At 50.4% G+C, this 20,089-nt stretch overlaps 2 protein-coding genes across 3 annotated transcripts; one reads left to right on the top strand and one right to left on the bottom strand.

Annotated features, from left to right (window-relative positions):
* Nucleotides 1–240: 240 nt before the first annotated feature.
* SCNM1 (sodium channel modifier 1) lies at nt 241–7,708 on the bottom strand. Its single transcript, XM_056852512.1, has 8 exons — nt 7,658–7,708; nt 6,110–6,180; nt 5,019–5,107; nt 4,751–4,848; nt 3,685–3,785; nt 2,321–2,496; nt 1,167–1,305; nt 241–340 (listed from the first exon to the last, which is right to left on the bottom strand). Exons 1-8 carry the CDS (start codon nt 7,706–7,708, stop codon nt 241–243), a joined length of 825 nt encoding a protein of 274 aa, XP_056708490.1.
* A 2,016-nt stretch (nt 7,709–9,724) lies between these two features.
* LYSMD1 (LysM domain containing 1) lies at nt 9,725–17,454 on the top strand. 2 transcript variants are annotated; one of them, XM_056853296.1, is made up of 3 exons: nt 9,725–9,904; nt 14,457–14,791; nt 17,322–17,454. In XM_056853296.1, exons 1-3 carry the CDS (start codon nt 9,725–9,727, stop codon nt 17,452–17,454), a joined length of 648 nt encoding a protein of 215 aa, XP_056709274.1. The 2 variants fall into 2 exon arrangements, with proteins under 2 accessions (XP_056709274.1, XP_056709272.1); XM_056853294.1 differs by having other exon boundaries at nt 17,295–17,454.
* The last annotated feature ends 2,635 nt before the right edge of the window (nt 17,455–20,089 follow it).

Genomic DNA, 20,089 nt, shown 5'->3' with positions numbered 1-20,089 from the left:
ACTGAGCCACAGCCCCTACCTGTGAAACTCCAGTGCATAAATCAATAAGCCCACCCAGGTCTCCCTTACATTTAAACAATCACAAGACCAGAATAAAAAAAACCCATTTGCTCTTTAATGCCTGGCGCTTTTCCACTCGGCTGCTGGCACTCTTCCATGCTCTCTGCCCATAGAGAAGTGCACGCAGGCAGGCCCAAGATGCTCCCTCAGGAAAGGAGGAGGAAAAAAGGAGGGACGGTGTCAAGAGGGTGGCAGTGCTGGGGGCTCTTCTTCATCAGAGTCGAACTCCACATTCTCATCTTTTATCCACTTCCTGGAGCCATCTTGGATCCAACCAGAACTACGGAGGGAAGGAAGGAAAGATAGAAGAGTTCTCCAGTTGATGCTGGCGTCAATGATCATTGGCATCTATTCATCTGTCTACCTAATACATTTCTCTCCCACCCTTCCTTCATGGAGTTTACAGCAACATACATAGTTTTTCCTTCCATCATTATATCTTAGGGCTGTTTAGCTTGGAAAGAAGGCGGTTAAGGGGAGACATGAGAGAGGTCTATAAAATTATGCATGGTATGGAGAGAGTGAACAGGGAGAAGTTTTTCCTCTCTCTCCCATAATACTAGAACATGGAGTCATCTGCTGAAGCTGGAGGGTGAGAGATTCAAAACCGATAAAAGGAAGTATTCCTTCACATGATGCATAGTTAAATTGTGGAACTGCCTGGCCCAGGATGTGGTGATGGCTGCCAACTTGGAAGGCTTCAAGAGGGGAGTGGACATATTCATGGAGGAGAGGGGTATTCATGGCTACTAGTCAAAATGGATACCAGTCATGATGCATACCTATTCTCTCCAGTACGAGAGGAGCATGCCTATAATATCAGGTGCTGTAAAGGAACACAGGCAGGACAATGCTGCTGCAGTCGTCTTGTTTGTGGGCTTTCTAGAGGCACCTGTGTGAACGGGCCGCTGGACTTGATGGGCCTTGGTCTGATCCAGCAGGACCTTACTTATGTTCTTATCTTAAGAACCCTGTGAAGTAGGCTAGGCAGGAAGAGGGTGGGCAGAATCCTAAGGTCAGAATAGACTTTCCTTGATCCTGGTCCATATACTCTTCCACCCTGGTGATTTCCCCCTCTTCAGATCCCAGTATGGCTCCCCACCCACCTTTTCAACTGCAGGTAATGTTCCAGGGCCTGCCGCTTCTCTGGAGTGAGGTCTTCAGGCCGGGAATGAAGCGTTGTGGCAGAAGAGGCCTTCCCTTTGCCCTTCTTCTCACACCTTGGAGAAGCTTCTTTCTGCACATCTGGTATGGAGAGAGCGCCGGGGTGAGAGGCCAGCTTTTCCCTACAACCACACAGCCCATGGTGTTTCTCCTGGAGCCAAGCGATATCCCAAACACGAGCCCGACAGCCCCCTTGTCACCTCTGATGCCCCTCTGCCCCTCCAGTCCTTGCGGAAAAGCCTCCCATCCCCAGTGGGATTCCTTCTGCCACCCCACCTCCCCATTTATTTGGCCTCAGAAGACTCATCACTTTAATCACCCTGTGCGCAGCTCTTCCTAGAATCCGGAAGACCCAGGTTTGAATCCCAACTCACACCATGCAAGCTCACTGGGTGACCTTGGGCCACTCACAGTCTCTCAGCCTGACCTACCTCACAGGGTTGTTGAGAGGATAAAGTGGAATAATGTAAGCCACTTTGGGTCCCCATTGGGAGAAAGGCAGGGTATAAATAAATAAATTCTCCTCTCCTCCATTTTATCCTCACAACAACCTTGTGACAGTAGAAAAGAGAAAGAGGTCCAGTAGCACCTTAAAGACTAACAAAATTTCTGGCAGGGTAGGAACTTTTGTGAGCCACTGCTCATTTCTTCAGATACGGCTAGAATATGAATCCATCTATCCTTAAGCAGAGAAGAGTGAATTCAGACACTCAGTGGCAACAGCATGTCAATGTCAAAAGCAAGAAAATGACATTAGCAGGCGTGATTGGATTAGGTGTGAGGGGCAGGTGTGGAGAAATCAGCATTGGTAATGAGACATGAATCCCAGGTGTCTATACAGTCCAGGAGAACAACCTTGTGAGGTAGGTTAGGCTAAAAGTGTGATTGGCCTAAGGTCACCCCGCGAGCTTCCATGGCACAAGTGGGGATTCGAACACAGGACTTCCGTACACTAGCCCAACACTCTTAACCACTATACCACACTGGCTCTCAAACTGACCTAGAAAATTGCTGGATCTTATTTGGCACCAAATCACGGCACCTGCCGGGCAGGTGGCATCCCCTCCCCCCCAGCGTGTTCCAGCACCCCTTTCACCTGTGGCTGTGTTAGCAGATCCAGGCAGATTTGCGCTGGGAGTGGCGTCCACCCTGGTGGGTCCCTCTCTGTCCACCTGGGTCGCACTGCTTGGATTCCACAGCTCACCTCCCTCCATGGTTCTGATGTTGGCACCTGGCCTCGAACCGTCTAAGCCGGAGTCGTTTCCTGCCTGCCTGTCCCAAATAACACATCAAATGAAAGACTGTATCACCAGGGAGACAGAAGCAGTATGCCTATACCCCACCTGAGCCAACAGAGACAACACAAATCTTTATTTGTTTGTTTATTAAAACATTTATATCCCGCATTTCCTTGTGGTTCAAGGCAGCTTACAATCACAGTTGAAATCATTTTCAGTTAAAACCAAAAATAAAATAGCAAGACCCAATGCTTTCCTCCCCGCTTCACCTTAAAAGATGCCTGCCATTCAAACCCCCTCAAATGGCCTGGCAAACAGGCAGGTCTTGCAGAGCCTCCTGAAAATCTCCGAGGAGGGCCCCCTCACCAGGGAGCCCATTCTGCAGAGCCAGAGCCACAACGGAAAAGGCCCTGGCCCCTGGTAGATTCCAGACAGGCCACCCTAATTCCCACCATTTAGGGTGGCCTGTCTGGACTCTACCAGATGCCAAACAGATGGCTGCCTGGCAACTATACAGTTTGGTGCATAGGGGGAGACGCTCCTTCATATATGTGGGCCCCGAGTCGTAGAGGCCTTGAAAGGTCCTACTCAGCACCTTGTATTGAACCTAGAAACAGACTGGCAGCCATTAAGCATTTACATGTTCAGCATCCATAGCAGGCCATACAGGATTGTCTGTAAACCTTCCAGCACCCCTGTAAGGTAAGCCAGAATGATTACTCCCATATTGTAGATGGAAAGACTGAAGCTAAGTGGCCGGTCACCTCAGGAGTTTGCAGGCAGACGCAAGGTTCAGACCACATAAGAACATCAGAGAAGCCCTGCTGGATCAGACCCAGGCCCATCAAGTCCAGCAGTCTGCTCACACAGTGGCCAACCAGGTGCCTCTAAGAAGCCCACAAGAAAGACCACTGCAGCAGCATTATCCTGCCTGTGTTCCACAGCACCTGATATAATAGACATGCTCCTCTGATCCTGGAGAGAACAGGTGTGCATCTTGACTAGTATCCATTTTGACAAGTAGCCACGGATAGCCCTCTCCTCCACGAACATGTCCACTCCCCTCTTCAAGCCTTCCAAGCTGGCAGCCATCACCACATCCTGGGGCAGGGAGTTCCACAATTTGACATCACAGATCTTCTGGGAAAGTTCCCATAATTCTCATCGACTTAACAGAACTCTCATTAAACTTTCCCAACAGGGAGAAGTCCTAGAAAGTTACCTGTTCCGTCGACAGCAGCTGTTATAGGGCACGGTTTTCAGCAAAGCATTCTGGGCAATTTTCTTGGTTTGCAGAAGCAACGGAGCGGGGCCTGGGGAAGCCTAGAGACAGGAAACAGAGCAGCCGCGATCCAACATGAAAATTAGTCCCATTGAAATGGCTGGGCTCCATACTGGACAGTGGGGTGGACTTTACAAAAGCAAGCTGGCACACGGAGTTGGCTGCCCTGCTAGCACCATAGGGGAGCAGGAAGCCACCGAAGCCCAAGCGATGCCCACTTCCTGCTCCTATCTGAAAGTTGGGATGGTTTCACCCGTTGGGTCTTGACGGGGTAGACTGCATGTGTCCGGCACTGAGGCTACCTTGAAGTAGGAAGGGCCAGCATAGCTGCGCAGGGATCAAGTCCACTGCCAGGAAACAGCACAGGACACCAGAGAGTAAGTGGTCCTCCACACAGGGTGGGCTGGATCAGAGGGCAGAAGAAGAGTTGATTTTTATACCTGCTTTTCTCTATCTTTAAGGAGTCTCAAAGCGGCTTACAATCGCCTTCCCTTTCCCTCCCCACAACAGGCACCTTGTAAGGTAGGTGGGGCTGAGGAGTTCAGAGAGAACCATGACTAGCCCAAGATCAACCAGCAGGCTTCATGTGGAGGAGTGGGGAAACCAACCCGGTTCTCCAGATTAGCCTCCGCCGCTCATGTGGAGGAGAGGGGAATCAAGCTCTGTGCTCCAGATTAGAGTCTGCCACTCATACGGAGGAGCCGGGAATCAAACCCAGTACTCCAGATTAGAGTCTGCTGCTTTATCATGCTGGCTCTCAAAGCTACAAAGCGAGCGAATTCTGAGTAAAGAAGGCCTGGCTCCCACTTCCAAACACAAGAAAAAAAAAACAGCGGGTGCGTGCCATCTCTTCCCCTGGCAAGGTGTTGCTCAACAGTTAAGAATTGGAGAGTGAAACTTTTCCCTGTTATTACATTTCCATATCTGGAAAAGCTTCACCTGTTGATTCCTGACTGTGACTCAGCTGGGGAAAATGCAGGAGTACCAGGAAGGGCCCAAGACCCACCTGGGCACCAATTTCTTCTGCCTGGAGGTAGGCCTCGTGCTGGCGTTTCTGCACTTCACCCTCCAGGGAACGCTTCTTCCCATAGAACCTCTGCAAGCCTAGCAAAAAAGAGACAAGAGGTGGGAGAAAGACGTCGGAGCAGAACACTGGATCACGTGCGGTTCGGGGTTCAAATCTCTGCTCAGCCAAGGACTTAGCGGGTTACCCTCAGAAAAGCCACATCTCGGTCTCTGTGCTACGTGTGGGCACAGGGCTTTAGCAGACTTACTGGCAAGGTGTTTCTTTCCAGATCGATGGACCGTGAGCATGTCAAGGGTGTCGAAGACGGGCCTGTGGAAGCACACGGTGCAGGCGTATCTACGAGGGAGAACGAGCAAAGGGGACAGAACTTAGAAGCTGCGCACTGACAGAATGCGTGGTCCTTGTGATGACAGTGCCCTGCACAGCTACAACCACGCAGGGCATTCCCCTCCCTTTCGACCACATCCCTTGCAAGTTATGAAGGGATAATGGAACTGCCTCATTGGTCCACCTAGTTGAGTACTGTCTCCAGGGGAAGAAGAAAAAGAAGAGTTGGTTTGTATATGCTGACTTTCTCTACCACTTAAGAAAGAATCAAACCGGCTTACAATCCCCTTCCCCTCCCCACAACAGACACCCTGTGAGGTAGGTGGGGCTGAGAGAGCTCTAAGAGAACGGTGACTAGCCCACGGTCACTTAGCTGGCTTCAGGTGTAGGGGCGGGGAAAGCCGAAGAGTTGGTTTGTATATTTCGACTTTCTCTGCCACTTAAGGAAGAATCAAACTGGCTTACAATCACCTTCCCTTCCCCTCCCCACAACAGACACCCTGCGGGATAGGTGGGGCTGAGAGAGCTCTAAGAGAACTGTGACTAGCCCAAGGTCACTTATCTGGCTTCATGTGTAGGGGCGAGGAAAGCCGAAGAGTTGGTTTGTATATTTCGACTTTCTCTACCACTTCAGGAAGAATCAAACCGGCTTACAATCATCTTCCCTTCCCCTCCCCACAACAGTCACAAAGAACTGACTAGCCCAAGGACACCCAGCTGGCTTCATGAGTAGGAGTGGGGAAACCAACCTGGTTCACTAGATTAGCATCTGCCGCTCATGTGGAGGAGTGGGGAATCAAACCTGGTTCTCCAGATTAGAGTGCACCACTCCAAAACACCGCTCTTAACCACTACACCACGCTGGCTTAACTGATCTCTGTTGTCAAGATGAGATCCCGCCAGGAGGCTGGCATCCCTAGGCCCAGGGCCTCCAGTTGCCAATCACTACAGCAGCTCTGCGAACCCTCCTAAACTGCCCACATGCATCCGTCTGTCGTCCCCAGCTCTGACCTGCCATCCCTCAGGAGCAGGGCTTCATCCTCTGGGATGTAATGAGCCAGAAGATCGGCGACTCTCCTTTTCTGGAAAAAAAGAACGGAAGGGAAGAAGTAAATTTTTGAGTTCAGCCCGGAAGTGTGTGCAATCCTCCTCTCAAATCTCGGGAGCAGGTCCCTTCGGCAGCTGCAGGGCCAGAAGCACACTCTGATCCATTTTCACAGATGTCCACATCACATAAAGTTGCCTTTTACTGAAGCAGACCATCAGTCCATCAAGGTCACTACTGTCTATATCCCCCCCTCTCATACCAGAATGTGGAGTCATCTGCTGAAGCTGGAGGGTGAGAGATTCAAAACAGAGAAAAGAAAGTATTTCTTCACACAAAGCACAGTTAAATGGTGGAAATCCCTGCCTCAGGATGTGGTGATGGCCGCCAACTTGGAAGGCTTTAAGAGGGTAGCGGATAAGTTCATGGAGGAGAGGGGTATTCATGGCTACTAGTCAAAACGGATACTGGTCATGACGCACACCTATTCTCTCTAGGATCATATGAGCATGCCTATTATATGAGGTGCTGTGGAACATGGGCAGGATAATGCCGCTGCTGCAGTCGTCTTGTTTGAGGGCTTCCTAGAGGCACCTGGTTGGCCGACTGCTGGACTTGATGGGCCTGGGTCTGATCCAGCAGGGCCTTTCTTGTGTTTTTAATGGGACCTCAGCAGGGTATAAAGTTGCCAGGTCCCACTTTGCCATCGGCAGGAGGTTTTTGGCACACAGCCTGAGGAGGGTTGGGGTTTGGGGAGGGACTTCAATGCCATAGAGTCCAATTGCCAAAGAGGCCATTTTCTCCAGGGAAACTGATCTCTGTCGGCTGGAGTAGTGGGAAAGGGCAAGAGTCCAGTAGCACCTTAAAGACCAACAAAAATATTTTCTGGTAGGGTATGAGCTTTCGTGAGCCACAGCTCACGCTCATACCCTACCAGAAAATATTTTTGTTGGTCTTTAAGGTGCTACTGGACTCTTGCCCTTTCCTACTACTGCAGACAGACTAACACGGCGACCCACTGTGAATTATCTATCGGCTGGAGATCAGTTGTAGTAGCAGGAGACCTCCAGCTAGTACCTGGAGTTTGGAGCAACCCAAAACAGCACTATAACACTATAAAGCAAATAAGTGAATTTTATAAAGTGCAAAGTGAATAAACATATACAGCATATACAAGGGGAGTACAAACAGATACAAAATTTACAATAACAATCCAATAAATATGACTTATCAAGAGGATGCCAAGGATCCTGATTCAACAGGGAAGTTCAAGTAATCAACCAATTAAGGAGTTTGGCCACCCTAGCAGAGCATGATGCCATAGAGCCCACCCTCCAAAGCACCCATTTTCCCCAGGGGGACGGGCCTCGATTGCAATTCCGGGAGATCTCCAGGGCCACGTGGAGGCTGGCATCCTTGGAGGGAGGGAGGAGCTCCTGCTGAGCCCCTGCACCTTCTGAGTGCAGCCCCCAGCCCCAACCGGCCCCCTCGCCCTGCTTCCTTCTCCCACTCGCCTTGAGCACATTGAGCTGGCTGGGGTCATCGCCCTCTCTCTTGAACGACATCCTTGGGCGACTGGCTCTTCCAGTCCTCAAGGACTACGACTCCCGGCGTGCCCCTGGGCACCAAATCCCCCCAATCAGGCTGCGTACGCTACATTACAGACTACCAATCAGGCTGCAGCCACTACATTTCCCAGCGTGCCTTTGGGGAAACCGTTCTGCATTTCCCGGCATCCTCTTCGCCGCCTTCTCTCCAGAAACTGCCCTGCAAGACTACATTTCCCAGCATGCTCCTGGTCCTGGCTCGGGAGCAGCCTCCTTTTTGTCCCAGTTCGGACTACAGGACCCAGAACCCTCTCTGCTCTCATCGGGTGACTTTTTCCAGCCGGGGAAAGAGGAATGATTCCTGCACGTGAAATTGCTTGTCGATTAATTTTTATTTCCCACACTCACTAATGTGGGTGTGTCCCCCCCCACCAAGTACCACCCTGGCCATTGGGTGGGTGGGGATGTCCAGTGGGGCGATCTGTTGCAGCCACAATCAAGGGGACAGGCCCCCATAGAATCAGAGAGTTGGAAGGGACCACCAGGGTCAACTAGTCCAACCTCCTGCACAATGCAGGGAATTCACCACTACCGACCCCCCAGTGACCCCTACTCCATGCCCAAACGATGGCCAAGATGCCCTCCCTCTCATCATCTGCATAATTAAAGGTTGCCCCTTGGGGCACCTTAAAGCCCGCTTCGACTGTAAATTATTACTATTATTATTACATTGAAATTGATACCTTGGGATCAGGAGCGATTCTAGATTACCGTATTGACGCGAAAAGAAGGCATCCCTGAAGGTAAAACCCCTCCCTTAAAAATATGCTGCGCCCAAAGAATATTATCATTGGGCATCCCTGTAACGTGTATGCAAACGTATGATGCCCTCCGCCATTCCCCCCCCCCTTATGGCATATTTGTGCAAAAACCTTAATCTTGCATTTGAGTAAATACGGTAGAGCATAGACCAGGAGAGAGGTGGTTTACCCCGTTCAAGCAACCTCCTGGGCTTTTGCAAACTGCACCACGGACTAGAATTCCCGGCATGCTTTTGGGGCATCATGCCACCGAAAGCATCCTAAGGCTTCTTCTCCCCGCCCCCACGCCTTGGCACTAGGCGTCTCTTGTAAACACAAATTGGTTGCAGCCCTGCGGGTGGGTCCCAAAAGTAAAAAAAACCCCAACCCAGAGCGCAACCCACACGGTCGGGACCAATGAAAGACATTTTGCAGCTTGTGCCCCTTGTCCACTCTTTCCCCTTGGGAAACCTTCAGTAGTTTGTTTGTTTCTGTGCGGGTCCCAGGACTACAACTCCCATCATCCCTCGGGACGGGGAGGTGCCTTTTGCATCGCGCACGATGGGAAATGTAGTCTCACATCCATTCCTTTCCCCCCCCCGCCAGGACTTGAGGGGGTGGGCGGTGTGTCTCAATTTGCAACTGCATCTTCCTCTACAGGGGGGAGAGAACTCCTCGCACCAGAAGGGGCTGCAGTAAGCAAACGGGTGGCAGAACGCGCGGCTCAGCGCCGAACGCGGACTACAACTCCCAGAAGCCTTTGCGGGACGGAGGGCGGGGCGCGATTCTCCTGGTTGCAGTTAAACTGTCTAGCGTAGAATGGCAGCAGTGGGGTTCTCTGTGGGGTTTAACTGATGGGGGGTTTTTTGGGGAGGGGAGGGATTAGGTAGGTTTTGCAGGATAATTTCTTGCTTGGCTTTGGAGGGAGGAAGGGGGGCTGGGCGAGGAAGGTCGGGGATCCCTTTGGATCCATCACTGACGTCTGAAGGACGGGGAATAGAGCCCCCCCCCCCGGGCTTTCCTTTTTGGAAAGTGGCTGCCAAGTTTCAGGGGCATATCAAGGGATTTTTGGGGGGTGGGGAGAGAACTTGGGGGGGTGGTTGCAAAGAGGAAGGGGCTGGAGGCAGACAGCCCTAAAGATGGGCACCTGGGATGGTGGCAGCAGTGGGATGACCCCATAGAGTTCACCCTTCAGCCATCAAGGTAAGGGGGGCACAGCAGCCTTGGGGGGGGGATGTCCTCCCCTTCCAGGCAGGCCTCCCCTGGCGGGGCGGGCCTCCTCCAAGGGAGCAGGACCCGATCCTACGGCAGCCTGGTGAAGACCCTGAGCTCCCCGGCGCGGGAGAGGCGGATCGAGCATTGCCTGGAGCCTGGGGACACTTTGCCGGGGCTGGCGGTGAAGTATGGGGTCACGGTGAGTCTTTTGGGGCAGTTGCGCTTTTTAAAGTGGAGGGGTGTGGGGGGGGCTGGCCATGAACCAGGGGGACCCTGTTCCACTATAGTGCCTTTAAATAATAATATTGTATGTGTTAGGGACATGCGCACACAACCCTGGAATTTGGGGAACGAATTGACTGGGGCAAATAGGATTCAGTATGGAAGACAAAAGTAATGACTACAGGAGAATTACTCAACTTTAGGGTTGACAATGAGGAAATCGAAATTGTTCAAGACTTTCTATTCCTTGGCTCCATCATCAGCCGAAAGGGAGACTGCAGCCAAGAAATCAGAAGGAGGTTGAGACTGGGAAGGGCAGCCATGAAGGAGCTGGAAAAGATTCTGAAGTGTCAGGATGTGTCACTGGCCACCAAGACTAGATTAATTCATGCCATCGTATTCCCTATTACTATGTATGGGTGTGAAAGCTGGACAGTGAAGAAAGCTGATAGGAAGAAAATAGATTCCTTTGAAATGTTGTGTTGGAGGAGAGTGTTACGGATACCGTGGACCACCCCAAAAAACAACAGATCAGTGGGTTCTAGATCAAATCAAGCCTGAACTGTCCCTAGAAGCTAAAATAACCAAACTGAGGCTGTGTCGTACTTTGGTCACATTATGAGAAGAGCACTGGAAAAGACAGTCATGCTAGGAAAAGTTGAAGGCAGCAAGAAAAGAGATTGATTTACTTAGGAAGAATTTTCTAGGAAGAATTTTCTAACAGTTAGAGCGGTTCCTCAGTGGAACAGGCTTCCTCGGGAGGTGGTGAGCTCTCCTTCCCTGGAGGTTTTTAAGTAGAGGCGAGACGGTCCTCTGTCAGCAATGCTGATTCTATGACCTTAGGCAGATCATGAGTGGGAGGGCACCTTGGCCATCTTATGGGCATGGGGCAGGGGTCACTGTGTGTGTGGGGGGGGAGGTAGTAGTGAATTTCCTGCATTGTGCATGAGGTTGGACTACATGACCCTGGTGGTCCCTTCTAACTCTATGATTATTCTATGATTAAAAGGAAGCCACAGCCCTCAATTTGTAAGACCTGAGCAAGGCTGTTAAGGACAGGACATTTTGAAAGACATTGATTCATAGGGTCGCCATGAGTCGGAAGTGACCTGACGGCACTTAACACACATGGAAGTTCCGGGGCAGGGTTTCCTCTGGCTCGGAGCTCCTGCACCCCGGATGTATGAAATAAAAAGGCAGTGTCTCTGAGCTCGTGCAGAGGATCTCAAATTTACAGTAAGCTTCTAGGGTTAAAAAGTCAGTGCTTTCTGGACAAAGGGTTTGACGTTTCACGGAGTTGGTGCCACAAGGAGAGACGAACCTTAAAGGGGTTTGTGTGAAGGCAGTTTGGCTTCTCTGACAATTTGCGGGTAAAACGAGTTTGAACAAGCGTCACACGAAAGCACATGATACTGAAGTCAGCAGCCACTTCCAGAAAATTTCTTGCGTGGTGTTGCTTTAATCTTCCTGGTGCAATCCGTTACCAGCTGAAGGTAGTTTCCTCCGAGGTCTTTCTCTTTTTCTTTCAAAAAGATTATGTTAGGATGCCAACGATATCCAAGCTTTCACTGTCTGTTTCTTCTCTGTCAGAGCTGGGACTTCTGTTTCTCTCTAGTATCTAGCCAATCCAAACCTTGCCACAACAATCCTGTTTAAAATGATTTCGTGGCTGTTTTTAGAAATGACGACTCAGCCGTGCTTGAGAAGTCGTTTTGCATTTGGGGAAAAGGGCACGTTTCTTCGGACGAGGCATAATTATTAACTCGTAAAACTGGCTACCACAGGCTGGCCGCTGGCTAGCAGCTGAAAAGGCTTTTTAAAAAAATGAGAAATGACAGCTAGATGCGAGTCCGGTAGCACCTTAGAGACCTAACAAGATTTTTGGTGTGTAAGTTTCCGAGAGTCAGAGTTTCCTTCATCCTGCTTGTATCTGACAAAGGGAGCATTGACTCTCGCAAGTTTATACTTCGAAAATCTCATCGATCTCTAGAATGCTACTGGATTCGAATCTCGCTGTTCTGCTGCAGACCAACATGGCTACCCTCCCAAAACTAACTTCAAAGAGAAATGAAAGAACCTTGGTTTTTATATGCTGACTTTGTCTGCCACTTAAGGAAGAATCAAACCAGCTTACAATCACCTTCCCTTCCCCACAACAGACACCCTGTGAGGTAGGTGGGGCTGAGAGAGTTCAGAGACAGCTGTGACTAGCCCAAGGTCACCCCAGCTGGCTTCATGTGGAGGAGTGGGGAAACCAACCCGGTTCACCAGATTAGCATCTGCCGCTCATGTAGAGGAGTGGGGAATCGAACCCGGTTCTCCAGATCAGAGTTGACCGCTTCAAACCACCGCTCTTTAACCACTACACCACCCTCCCAAAAAGTTGCTATGGCAGCAGCTGCCGTCACAACACAAGGATCTTCACTGTGTGACTGAAGATCAGCGGCGGCGGCCATTTTGTGGCTGGCTCCGCCTCCTGAGACAGCCATTTGGTGGCTGCGCCCACTGCACTGAGTTTCAAAGGCGCCCACAGGCTCAAAAAGGTTAGGAACCCCTGGTCTAACTCTTGCTGAATTTTAGCGGGTCTGCCGGCCAAAGTTCCATGCGCAGGAATGCGCTGAGCCGCTGCGGCTGAACATAACAGGGTGGTGTGTTCTTTAAACGTTGCCCTCGGGCAGTCCAAACTTTGGCCCATGGAAGTGCTGAAGCTATACCAAATTCTGTCACATGAACACATCTGAACAATTGGCCACGCTTCGTGTATTTGCAGCCGTGGGGGCTGAGCACGCGCTTATGAAAAATTAAGAACGAGTTTCTTGGGAAATGTGGCTATGTCCCCCCCCCCCCCCGGCCGCCTCGCTGACGGGGCCCTTCTTCATTTCGGAAAAGGGAAAAATGACCAGGAGCTTGGAGCAACCGCCCTATGAGGAGTGGTTAAAGCACTTAGGGCTGTTTAGCTTGGAAAGAAGGCGGTTAAAGGGAGACATGACAGAAAGGGATCTTGGGGTGGTAGTGGATCGCTCGATGAAGATGTCAACCCAGTGTGTGGCTGCTGTGAAAAAGGCAAATTCCATGCTGGCCATAATTAGACAGAGAATAGAGAATAAAACTGCTGCTATCATACTGCCCTTGTACAAACCAATGGTGAGACCACACTTGGAATACTGTGTACAGTTCTGGTCACCACACCTAAAAAAGGATATTACAGAGCCTGAGAAGGTGCAGAAAAGAGCAACCAAAATGATCAGGGGGCTAAAGCTACTGCCCTATGAGGAGGGGTTAAGACGCTTAGGGCTGTTTAGCTTAGAAAGATGGCAGTAAGGGGAGACATGATAGAGGGCTATAAAATTATGCATGGGATGGAGAGAGTGGACAGGGCGAACCTTTTCTCCCTCTCAGTACTAGAACATGGGTCATCTGCTGAAGCTGGAGGGTGAGAGATTCAAAACAGAAAAAATGAACATAAGAACGTAAGAAAGGCCCTGCTGGATCAGACCAAGACCCATCAAGTCCAGCAGTCTGTTCCCACAGTGGCCAACCAGGTGCCTCTAGGAAGCCACTAACAAGACGAGTGCAGCAGCACCATCCTACCTGTGTTCCACCGCACCCAAAATAATAGGCATGCTCCTCTGATACTAGAGAATATAGGTATGCCGCATGACTAGTATCCATTCTAACTAACAACCATGAATACCCCTCTCCTCCATGAATATGTCCACTCCCCTCTTAAAGCCCTCCAAGCTGGCAGCCATCACCACATCCTGGGCCAGGGAGTTCCACAATTTAACTATGCGTTGTGTGAAAAAATACTTCCTTTTATCTGTTTTGAATCTCTCACCCTCCAGCTTCAGCAGATGACCCCGCATACTAGTATTATGGGAGAGGGAGAAAAATATCTCCCTGTCCACTCTCCAAACCATGAATAATTTTATAGACCTCTATTATGTCTCCCCTTGGCCACCTTCTTTCCAAGCTAAACAGCCCTAAGCGTCTTAACGGCTCCCCATAGGACAGTTGCTCTAGTCCCCTAATCATTTGGTTGCTCTTTTCTGCACCTTCTCAAGCTCTGTAATATCCTTTTTTAGGTGTGGTGACCAGAACTGTACACGGTATTCCAAGTGTGGTCTCACCATAGATTTGTACAAGGGCAGTATGATAGCAGCAGTATGATATCTTCACACAATGCAGAGTTAAATGGTGGAACTCCGTGCCCCAGGATGTGATGATGGCTGCCAAGTTGGAAGGCTTTAAGAGGGGAGTGGACAGGTTCATGGAGGAGAGGGCTATCCATGGCTACTAGTCAAAATGAACACTAGTCATGACACATGCCTATTCTCTCCAGGATCAGAGGAGCAGTCCTGTTATATGAGATGCTGTGGAACACAGGCAGGATAAATGCTGCTGCAGTCGCCTTGTTTGTGGGCTTCCTAGAGGTCCCTGGTTGGCCACTGTGTGAACAGACTGCTGGACTTGATGAGCCTGGGTCTGATCCAGCAGGGCTTTTCTTATGTTCTTCTGTTCCATTCCAGACGGAGCAGATCAAGCGGGCCAACCGGCTGTACACCAACGACTCTATCTTCCTGAAGAAGACGCTCTACATCCCGGTCCCGGTGGAGCCCAAAGGGCTGACCAACGGCTTGAACCTGGACGAGGAGGAGGAGGAGGCAGCGGAGGAAGAAGAAGAAGAGGCAGGGGAGGGTCAGCCTGACAGCGCCAAGCGGCAGAAACCCCAGCGGAAGAACGGGGCCTCGGCCTCCGCCCCCAAGCACGACCTCTCAGCCGCCGATTTCCTCTTCAAGCTGGACTCTGAGATCCGCCGCTCCAAACAGGCCGCCACCAAGAAACTGCGGGAGGGAGAGGGAATGTGAGTCTTCCTCTGCCTTTCCCACATGTCCTAGGCTGCCGTTTATTTACCTACCTCATTTATTATAACCCAGCTTTCTCCCCAGTGGGGATACGAAGTGGCTTGCAATATTCTTCCCTCCTCCATGTTACAATGACCCTGTGAGGTAGGGAGTGTGTGACTGGCTCAAGGTTACCCAGCAAGTGGGGATTTGAACCTGGGCCTCCCAGATTCTACTCCAACACTTTAACCGTTATGCCCACATATTCTCTCAGAGGGTACCAAGGCCATGAGAGACAACCAGGGCCGCCCCTCTCCCCCCCCCATTTACCCAGGCTGCAGTGTCCCCCAAGCAAAGAGAAAGGGAGTGGTTTGCCACGTTCTGTTTAGGTGGCTCGCACAAGTGAGCTGGGCTGCTTAATTGTGTTGTGGTGACGGGTGACAGGTGGATACTCTGGTGATGTCCGTGGTTGAGGCTTCCGCAAGCAGTGTAGATTATCCTGAATAGCTTTTGTGTAATTGGGGTAGCACACCCCCTCCCTGCTTTGTTAACGCTCAATTGACAGCTGAGGAAAAAAATCGGAGATGCTCAGGGTGGGGGGAACAAGATTTATGGACTCTGGGTTTCCCCAGGACTTTCCCAGTAATCCGCCTCCATTACTAAATGGAGAAGTGCTGGGGCCCAAGGTTTGATAGAGCATATGGTCTTCTGTGTGTGTGTGTGTGTGTGTGTGCGTGAGGGTGGATTTCAGGTTGTAAACAGCACTCTGTGCATTCCCAGGGGCTGCCTTATTCCTTCATCTGTTGCCTGGCATTGCGAAATTCATTCAGGGCAGAATTCACAAAGCCCCAAGAATTCACAAAGCCTCCCACTGTCGGGAGGGGTCGTGGCTCAGTGGCAGAGCCTCTGCTTGGCATGCAGAAGGTCCCAGGTTCAATCCCCAGCATCTCCAGTTAAAGGGACTAGGCAGGTAGGTGATGTGAAAGACCTCTGCCTGAGACCCTGGAGAGCCGCTGCCGGTCTGAATATACAATACTGACTTTGATGGACCTTGATGGTCTGATTCAGTACAAGGCATCTTCATGTGTTCAAGAGTTAAAAAAAGCCACATGCTTGCTGCTGAATGTTGTGGCCACCAGGGGGCACTGTTGCACCAGAGGGTTGTCCGAGGTTTCCTTACCACCACCACCACCGCCAGAAAGTAGGCATGTGCTTTAATTTCGTTTCAGTTAGCCCAGTTTTTGCAAATACGTGCCAGCATGTAGCAAGTTGGTGGGTTGGTGGATTGTGAAGCACCTTGGGGAAGCTGGCTGGAAGCCCTTTTCGGGGGTCCCGTTTTTCTTTTGCATTTTGCACCGCTGAGAGCTCAGAGCTGCCATAAAATAACAGCTCAGGGGCTCTTTAGGCAGCACAGAGATGAAACGGCCCATCTCACCCTACCTTTCAGCATGCAGACGAATAGTTTTAGTCACCCCGACCCAAACACCATATTACAGAGCTGGAAAAACGCAGAAGGGGGTTTGGAGTTTGGCTTATGACAAAAGACGGAAGAGTTCTGGGATGTTTCATTTTAGAAAAGAGACGACTAATAGGGGACATGCTAGAGGTTTATCAGATTTTGCCCTTGGTGAGATAGGGGACAGATCTTTTCATCTGTCTCCCAAAATAGTAGCTCTGGAGGGCATCCAACGAGGCTGATGGGCAGTAGATGCAGGGCAGGCAAAAGGAAATACTTCTTGTCTCAAGGAGCGATTAAAATGGGGTGCTGGCTGCTAGTCAATTCGACTGCTGTCTTCCCACTCTGCCAAGCAAAGCTTGGAGCATTTCTCCAACTTAAGCGGTCTTGTGTTGGAGGAAGCCATCTTAGGCTGAAGGGAGGCTCCTTGGAGGATGGTGCGATAACTCTGCAGTTAATAGTTAAGTCCAGTATCACAGGCCGCTTTAAAAGAGGGCTGAACAAAGTCACGAAACAAGAGAGGGTCATCGACAAGTTCTATCCCTGGTGGTCAAATAGAACCTCATGTATGGACACAGTTTATCTCTGAATACCAGTAGGATATTAAGACCAGTCCTGGATCAGGTGAGTGGTTGATCTAGTCCAGCATCCCTTCTCACACAGGGGCCAACCAGTTCCTCTGGAGGGCCAATCATAGGGCACAGAGGCCGAGGCTTTCCCCTGATAAGAACATCACAAGAGCGATTGTAAGCCAGTTTGATTCTTCCTTAAGTGGTAGAGAAAGTCGGCATATAAAACCAACTCTTCTTCTGTGTGAGGCAGGATGCTGGACTAGATGGACCCCAGTGGTCTGATGCAGCAGGGCTCTTCAGATGTCTTTGTGTTTATGTCAAGAGTGTGGGTTACCAGAGGCATCTGACCACTCATGGTAACAGAGGCTAGGCCAGATGAATCTCCATCTGGTTCCACAAGGCCCTCCTCATGAACGACACGTTCTCTGGGCCCCTTAATGCCAGCCATAAGCTTCACTCCTGATCTGACATATATTTCTCTTTTTCCCACTCCAGGGCCCCCGACAACGAGCCGGGATCCAGCCCCGGCCCCTCCTATCAGAACGAGCCTTCTCCTTGCACCCCTAAGCGCGCAGTCCTGGGGCCTGTTCCGCTCACCAAAATCGCCCGCGCTGACACCCTTCGGGATCAGGAGGACGAAATCTTCAAGCTCTGATGTCTGCCGCTTCCCCCCGTCTCTCTCCGGCGATCTGTGGGGCTCTGGTGACATCATATCCGCCTTTAGTGAAGGCATTCCCCCTGTTCCCCCTCCCAGGGGCATCAGGCCTCCAGAAAGGGTCACAGAGTGTTGTTTTCCTTGGGAGTTCCAATGGAACTCGCGAGGCCGCAGGTGAGCTCTGAAAAACTGCAGGAGGAAATTTGGCCCGTCGGGGATCATCTCGGTGATAATCTCGACTGGACCCTTCCGTGTGCTCTTGTGAGGCGATTTCATATTTTTGTGTGCGTGTGTCCTTTTCCTTCTTTGCATCAAATTTTGTGTGTTGTATTTATTGCCTCTGTAACCCAAGTGCTTTCTGACCCCTAGGGGATTCTGTCCTCAAGCCCGAGAAGAAATGTCCTACGATCCTCGCCGGACATCCGCGGTTGAGGCGGGGAGATTGGCTTCATCAGAACTGGGTGGGCATGTTGGAAATGGGGTGAACGGCCCTCTGTTATTGTTTGGGGGGGGGAGTCGAGGTGTGATGCCGCCATCTTAGTGCGAGCCGCTTGGGTGGGCCCGGGCTAGAGGAGAAGGGTGGGCGCAGTTGTCTTCAGATTGGGGACCCTTCTGTCTTTCGGGCCTGTGTGCTTTCCATCTGCCTGGGAACATTGTTTTGGGAGACCCAGGAATGCTTGTGTCACACACCCCGTGATTAAACGACCAGCAAGTTTTGCTGACTTCTGGCTACTGTTTTTTCATTTTGCTTTAGATTTTATCCCACCATCACGCTTAGGAACATTGTTTAAACCAGTGGTTCCCAAACTTTTCGGGCCGCCGCCCCCTTGGTTCCACAAACTCAGCGCCAGCGCCCCCTACCCTATAAAAAGCATTATTCAAAAGAGGGGTTTGCATGACTCACTAAAGAAGATAAGAACAATACAATTTCAAAACAGTAACAATTAATTGCACATCTATTCAAAATCAAATTAAAACTTTTTAGTTGAAATTTATTTAATGAAACTGATGAACTTGATCCAGTGGTACCAGCTTTTTCAAAGTCTGGAAAAAAAATTCTGATGGTTTCCACCAAATTTTCCAGCATGGTGCCATAGCTTGATCTATTGTAAATTGGTCAACAATACGAAGGGGCCCACCTCTACGCCCCCCTGCTGCCCCTTTGTCTCTTAGTGCCCCCCTAGGTAATCCCACCGTCCCCCAGGGCCCACTTTGGGAACCACTGTCTTAAACTGGGAGCTGATTTGCTTAGGATCTGCAAAAAAGAGGTTTGTTAAATAATTGTAGGATCCTTTTAGGCTTCCTGTTGAGGAGCCTGCCTGTTGTATCTCTGTGTGATTTGCTGCCTTGCCTTCTCCCTGCTTTGTGGGGGATGGATAATTGTACCCTGCCTTTGCTTTGAGTGGGACGGGTTAATTACCACTCTCAGACAAAGTAGGGGCACCATGAGCTGTCCTTGGAAGAGGCAGCCTCCCGTGTCTCTGCAAGAGTTGCTGCTCTGGCCTTGCCCCTTGAGATAAATCCAGGAAAGTGACTCATGCAGAATTACAGAGGGCAGGCCAGTGTGGTATAGTGGTTAAGAATGACACACTCTAATATGGAGAACCGGGTTTGAGCCCCCACTCCTCCACATGAGCTGCTGACTCTAATCTGTTGAACCGGATTGGTTTCCTCAGTCCTTTACATGAAGCCAGCTGGGTGACCTTGGGTTAGTCACCGCTCTCTTAGAGCTCTCTCAGCCCCACCTATCTCACAGAGTGTCTGTTGTGGGGAGGGGAGGGGAAGGGGAGGTGATTGTAAGCCGGTTTGATTCTTCCTTAAGTGGGAGAGAAAGCCGGCATATAAAAATCAACTCTTCTTCCTCTTCTTCTGAGTTTTATGCACACTGAATCTAAATCTTTTTTGGACAGAAAAGTGAAACAAGCCCTTAATTTAACCTAGAATAAAACTGGCTAGTGGTGGTTGGAGAAACTGTGCTTCCAAGACACAGGAAAATGACAGACCTCTGCTGCTGGCACAAAAGGGGTTAATCCGACTTTGAGTTGGGGGCAGAGCCAGTACCCCTGGCCCTTGGCCTGTCCACAACATGCCCCCTCCCTTTAGAAAGTAGTTGCTGACTAGGGTTGTCTGCCGGGATGAATCCAGGCCAGAAGGTAAGCAGCACCCCTCTCTGCACCTAGATCAGAGATGTCAAACATACGGCCCAGGGGCTGGATCCGGCCCTTTGAGAGCTCTTATCCGGCCCACAAGGCAGCCACCCCACCCCAGTCTCGATCTGGGCTGGTGGCCCGGCCCGACCAAGTGACATTTATGTCATATTCGGCCCTCGTAACAAATTGTTTGACACCCCTGGCCTAGATTATTTCTTACCCTAAGGTCAAGAACAAACATACATAAGGGCCACGATTAATACTAAGTGCAAATGATTTTCTGCGATTGTAAATAATGAGTTTATTACAGACAAAAATCAACAGCTTGTATAAGGCCCTGCTATAGCCTCTATATTTCTATTATGAATATGGAAATAAAACACAAATAGACCCAAAATTACAACCAAACAGGCCAAAACTAAGACCATACACATTTTGGCCATGTAGCCTTCTTCAGTGGTCTAACCCCCTTAAAATCCAGAATG

This window comes from Euleptes europaea, chromosome 7 (assembly GCF_029931775.1).
Source record: "Euleptes europaea isolate rEulEur1 chromosome 7, rEulEur1.hap1, whole genome shotgun sequence".
Lineage (NCBI taxonomy): Eukaryota > Metazoa > Chordata > Lepidosauria > Squamata > Sphaerodactylidae > Euleptes > Euleptes europaea.
The sequence above is the reverse complement of the archived record's forward strand: the minus strand, read 5'-3'. Positions and strand labels throughout refer to the sequence as shown.

What these genes read in the sequence shown, in the direction of transcription:
- SCNM1 (XM_056852512.1), bottom strand. Translation starts at nt 7,708, where the DNA reads ATGTCGTTCAAGAGAGAGGGCGATGACCCCAGCCAGCTCAATGTGCTC. An exon ending in CAGAAGAAATTGGTGCCCAG is followed by an intron (nt 3,786 to 4,750) that starts GTGGGTCTTGGG and finishes TCCTGTCTCTAG; the next exon opens with GCTTCCCCAGGCCCCGCTCC. An exon ending in ATCTGCTAACACAGCCACAG is followed by an intron (nt 1,306 to 2,320) that starts GTGAAAGGGGTG and finishes TCTCCATACCAG; the next exon opens with ATGTGCAGAAAGAAGCTTCT.
- LYSMD1 (XM_056853294.1), top strand. Translation starts at nt 9,725, where the DNA reads ATGTCCTCCCCTTCCAGGCAGGCCTCCCCTGGCGGGGCGGGCCTCCTC. An exon ending in CGGTGAAGTATGGGGTCACG is followed by an intron (nt 9,905 to 14,456) that starts GTGAGTCTTTTG and finishes GTTCCATTCCAG; the next exon opens with ACGGAGCAGATCAAGCGGGC. An exon ending in CTGCGGGAGGGAGAGGGAAT is followed by an intron (nt 14,792 to 17,294) that starts GTGAGTCTTCCT and finishes TTCCCACTCCAG; the next exon opens with GGCCCCCGACAACGAGCCGG.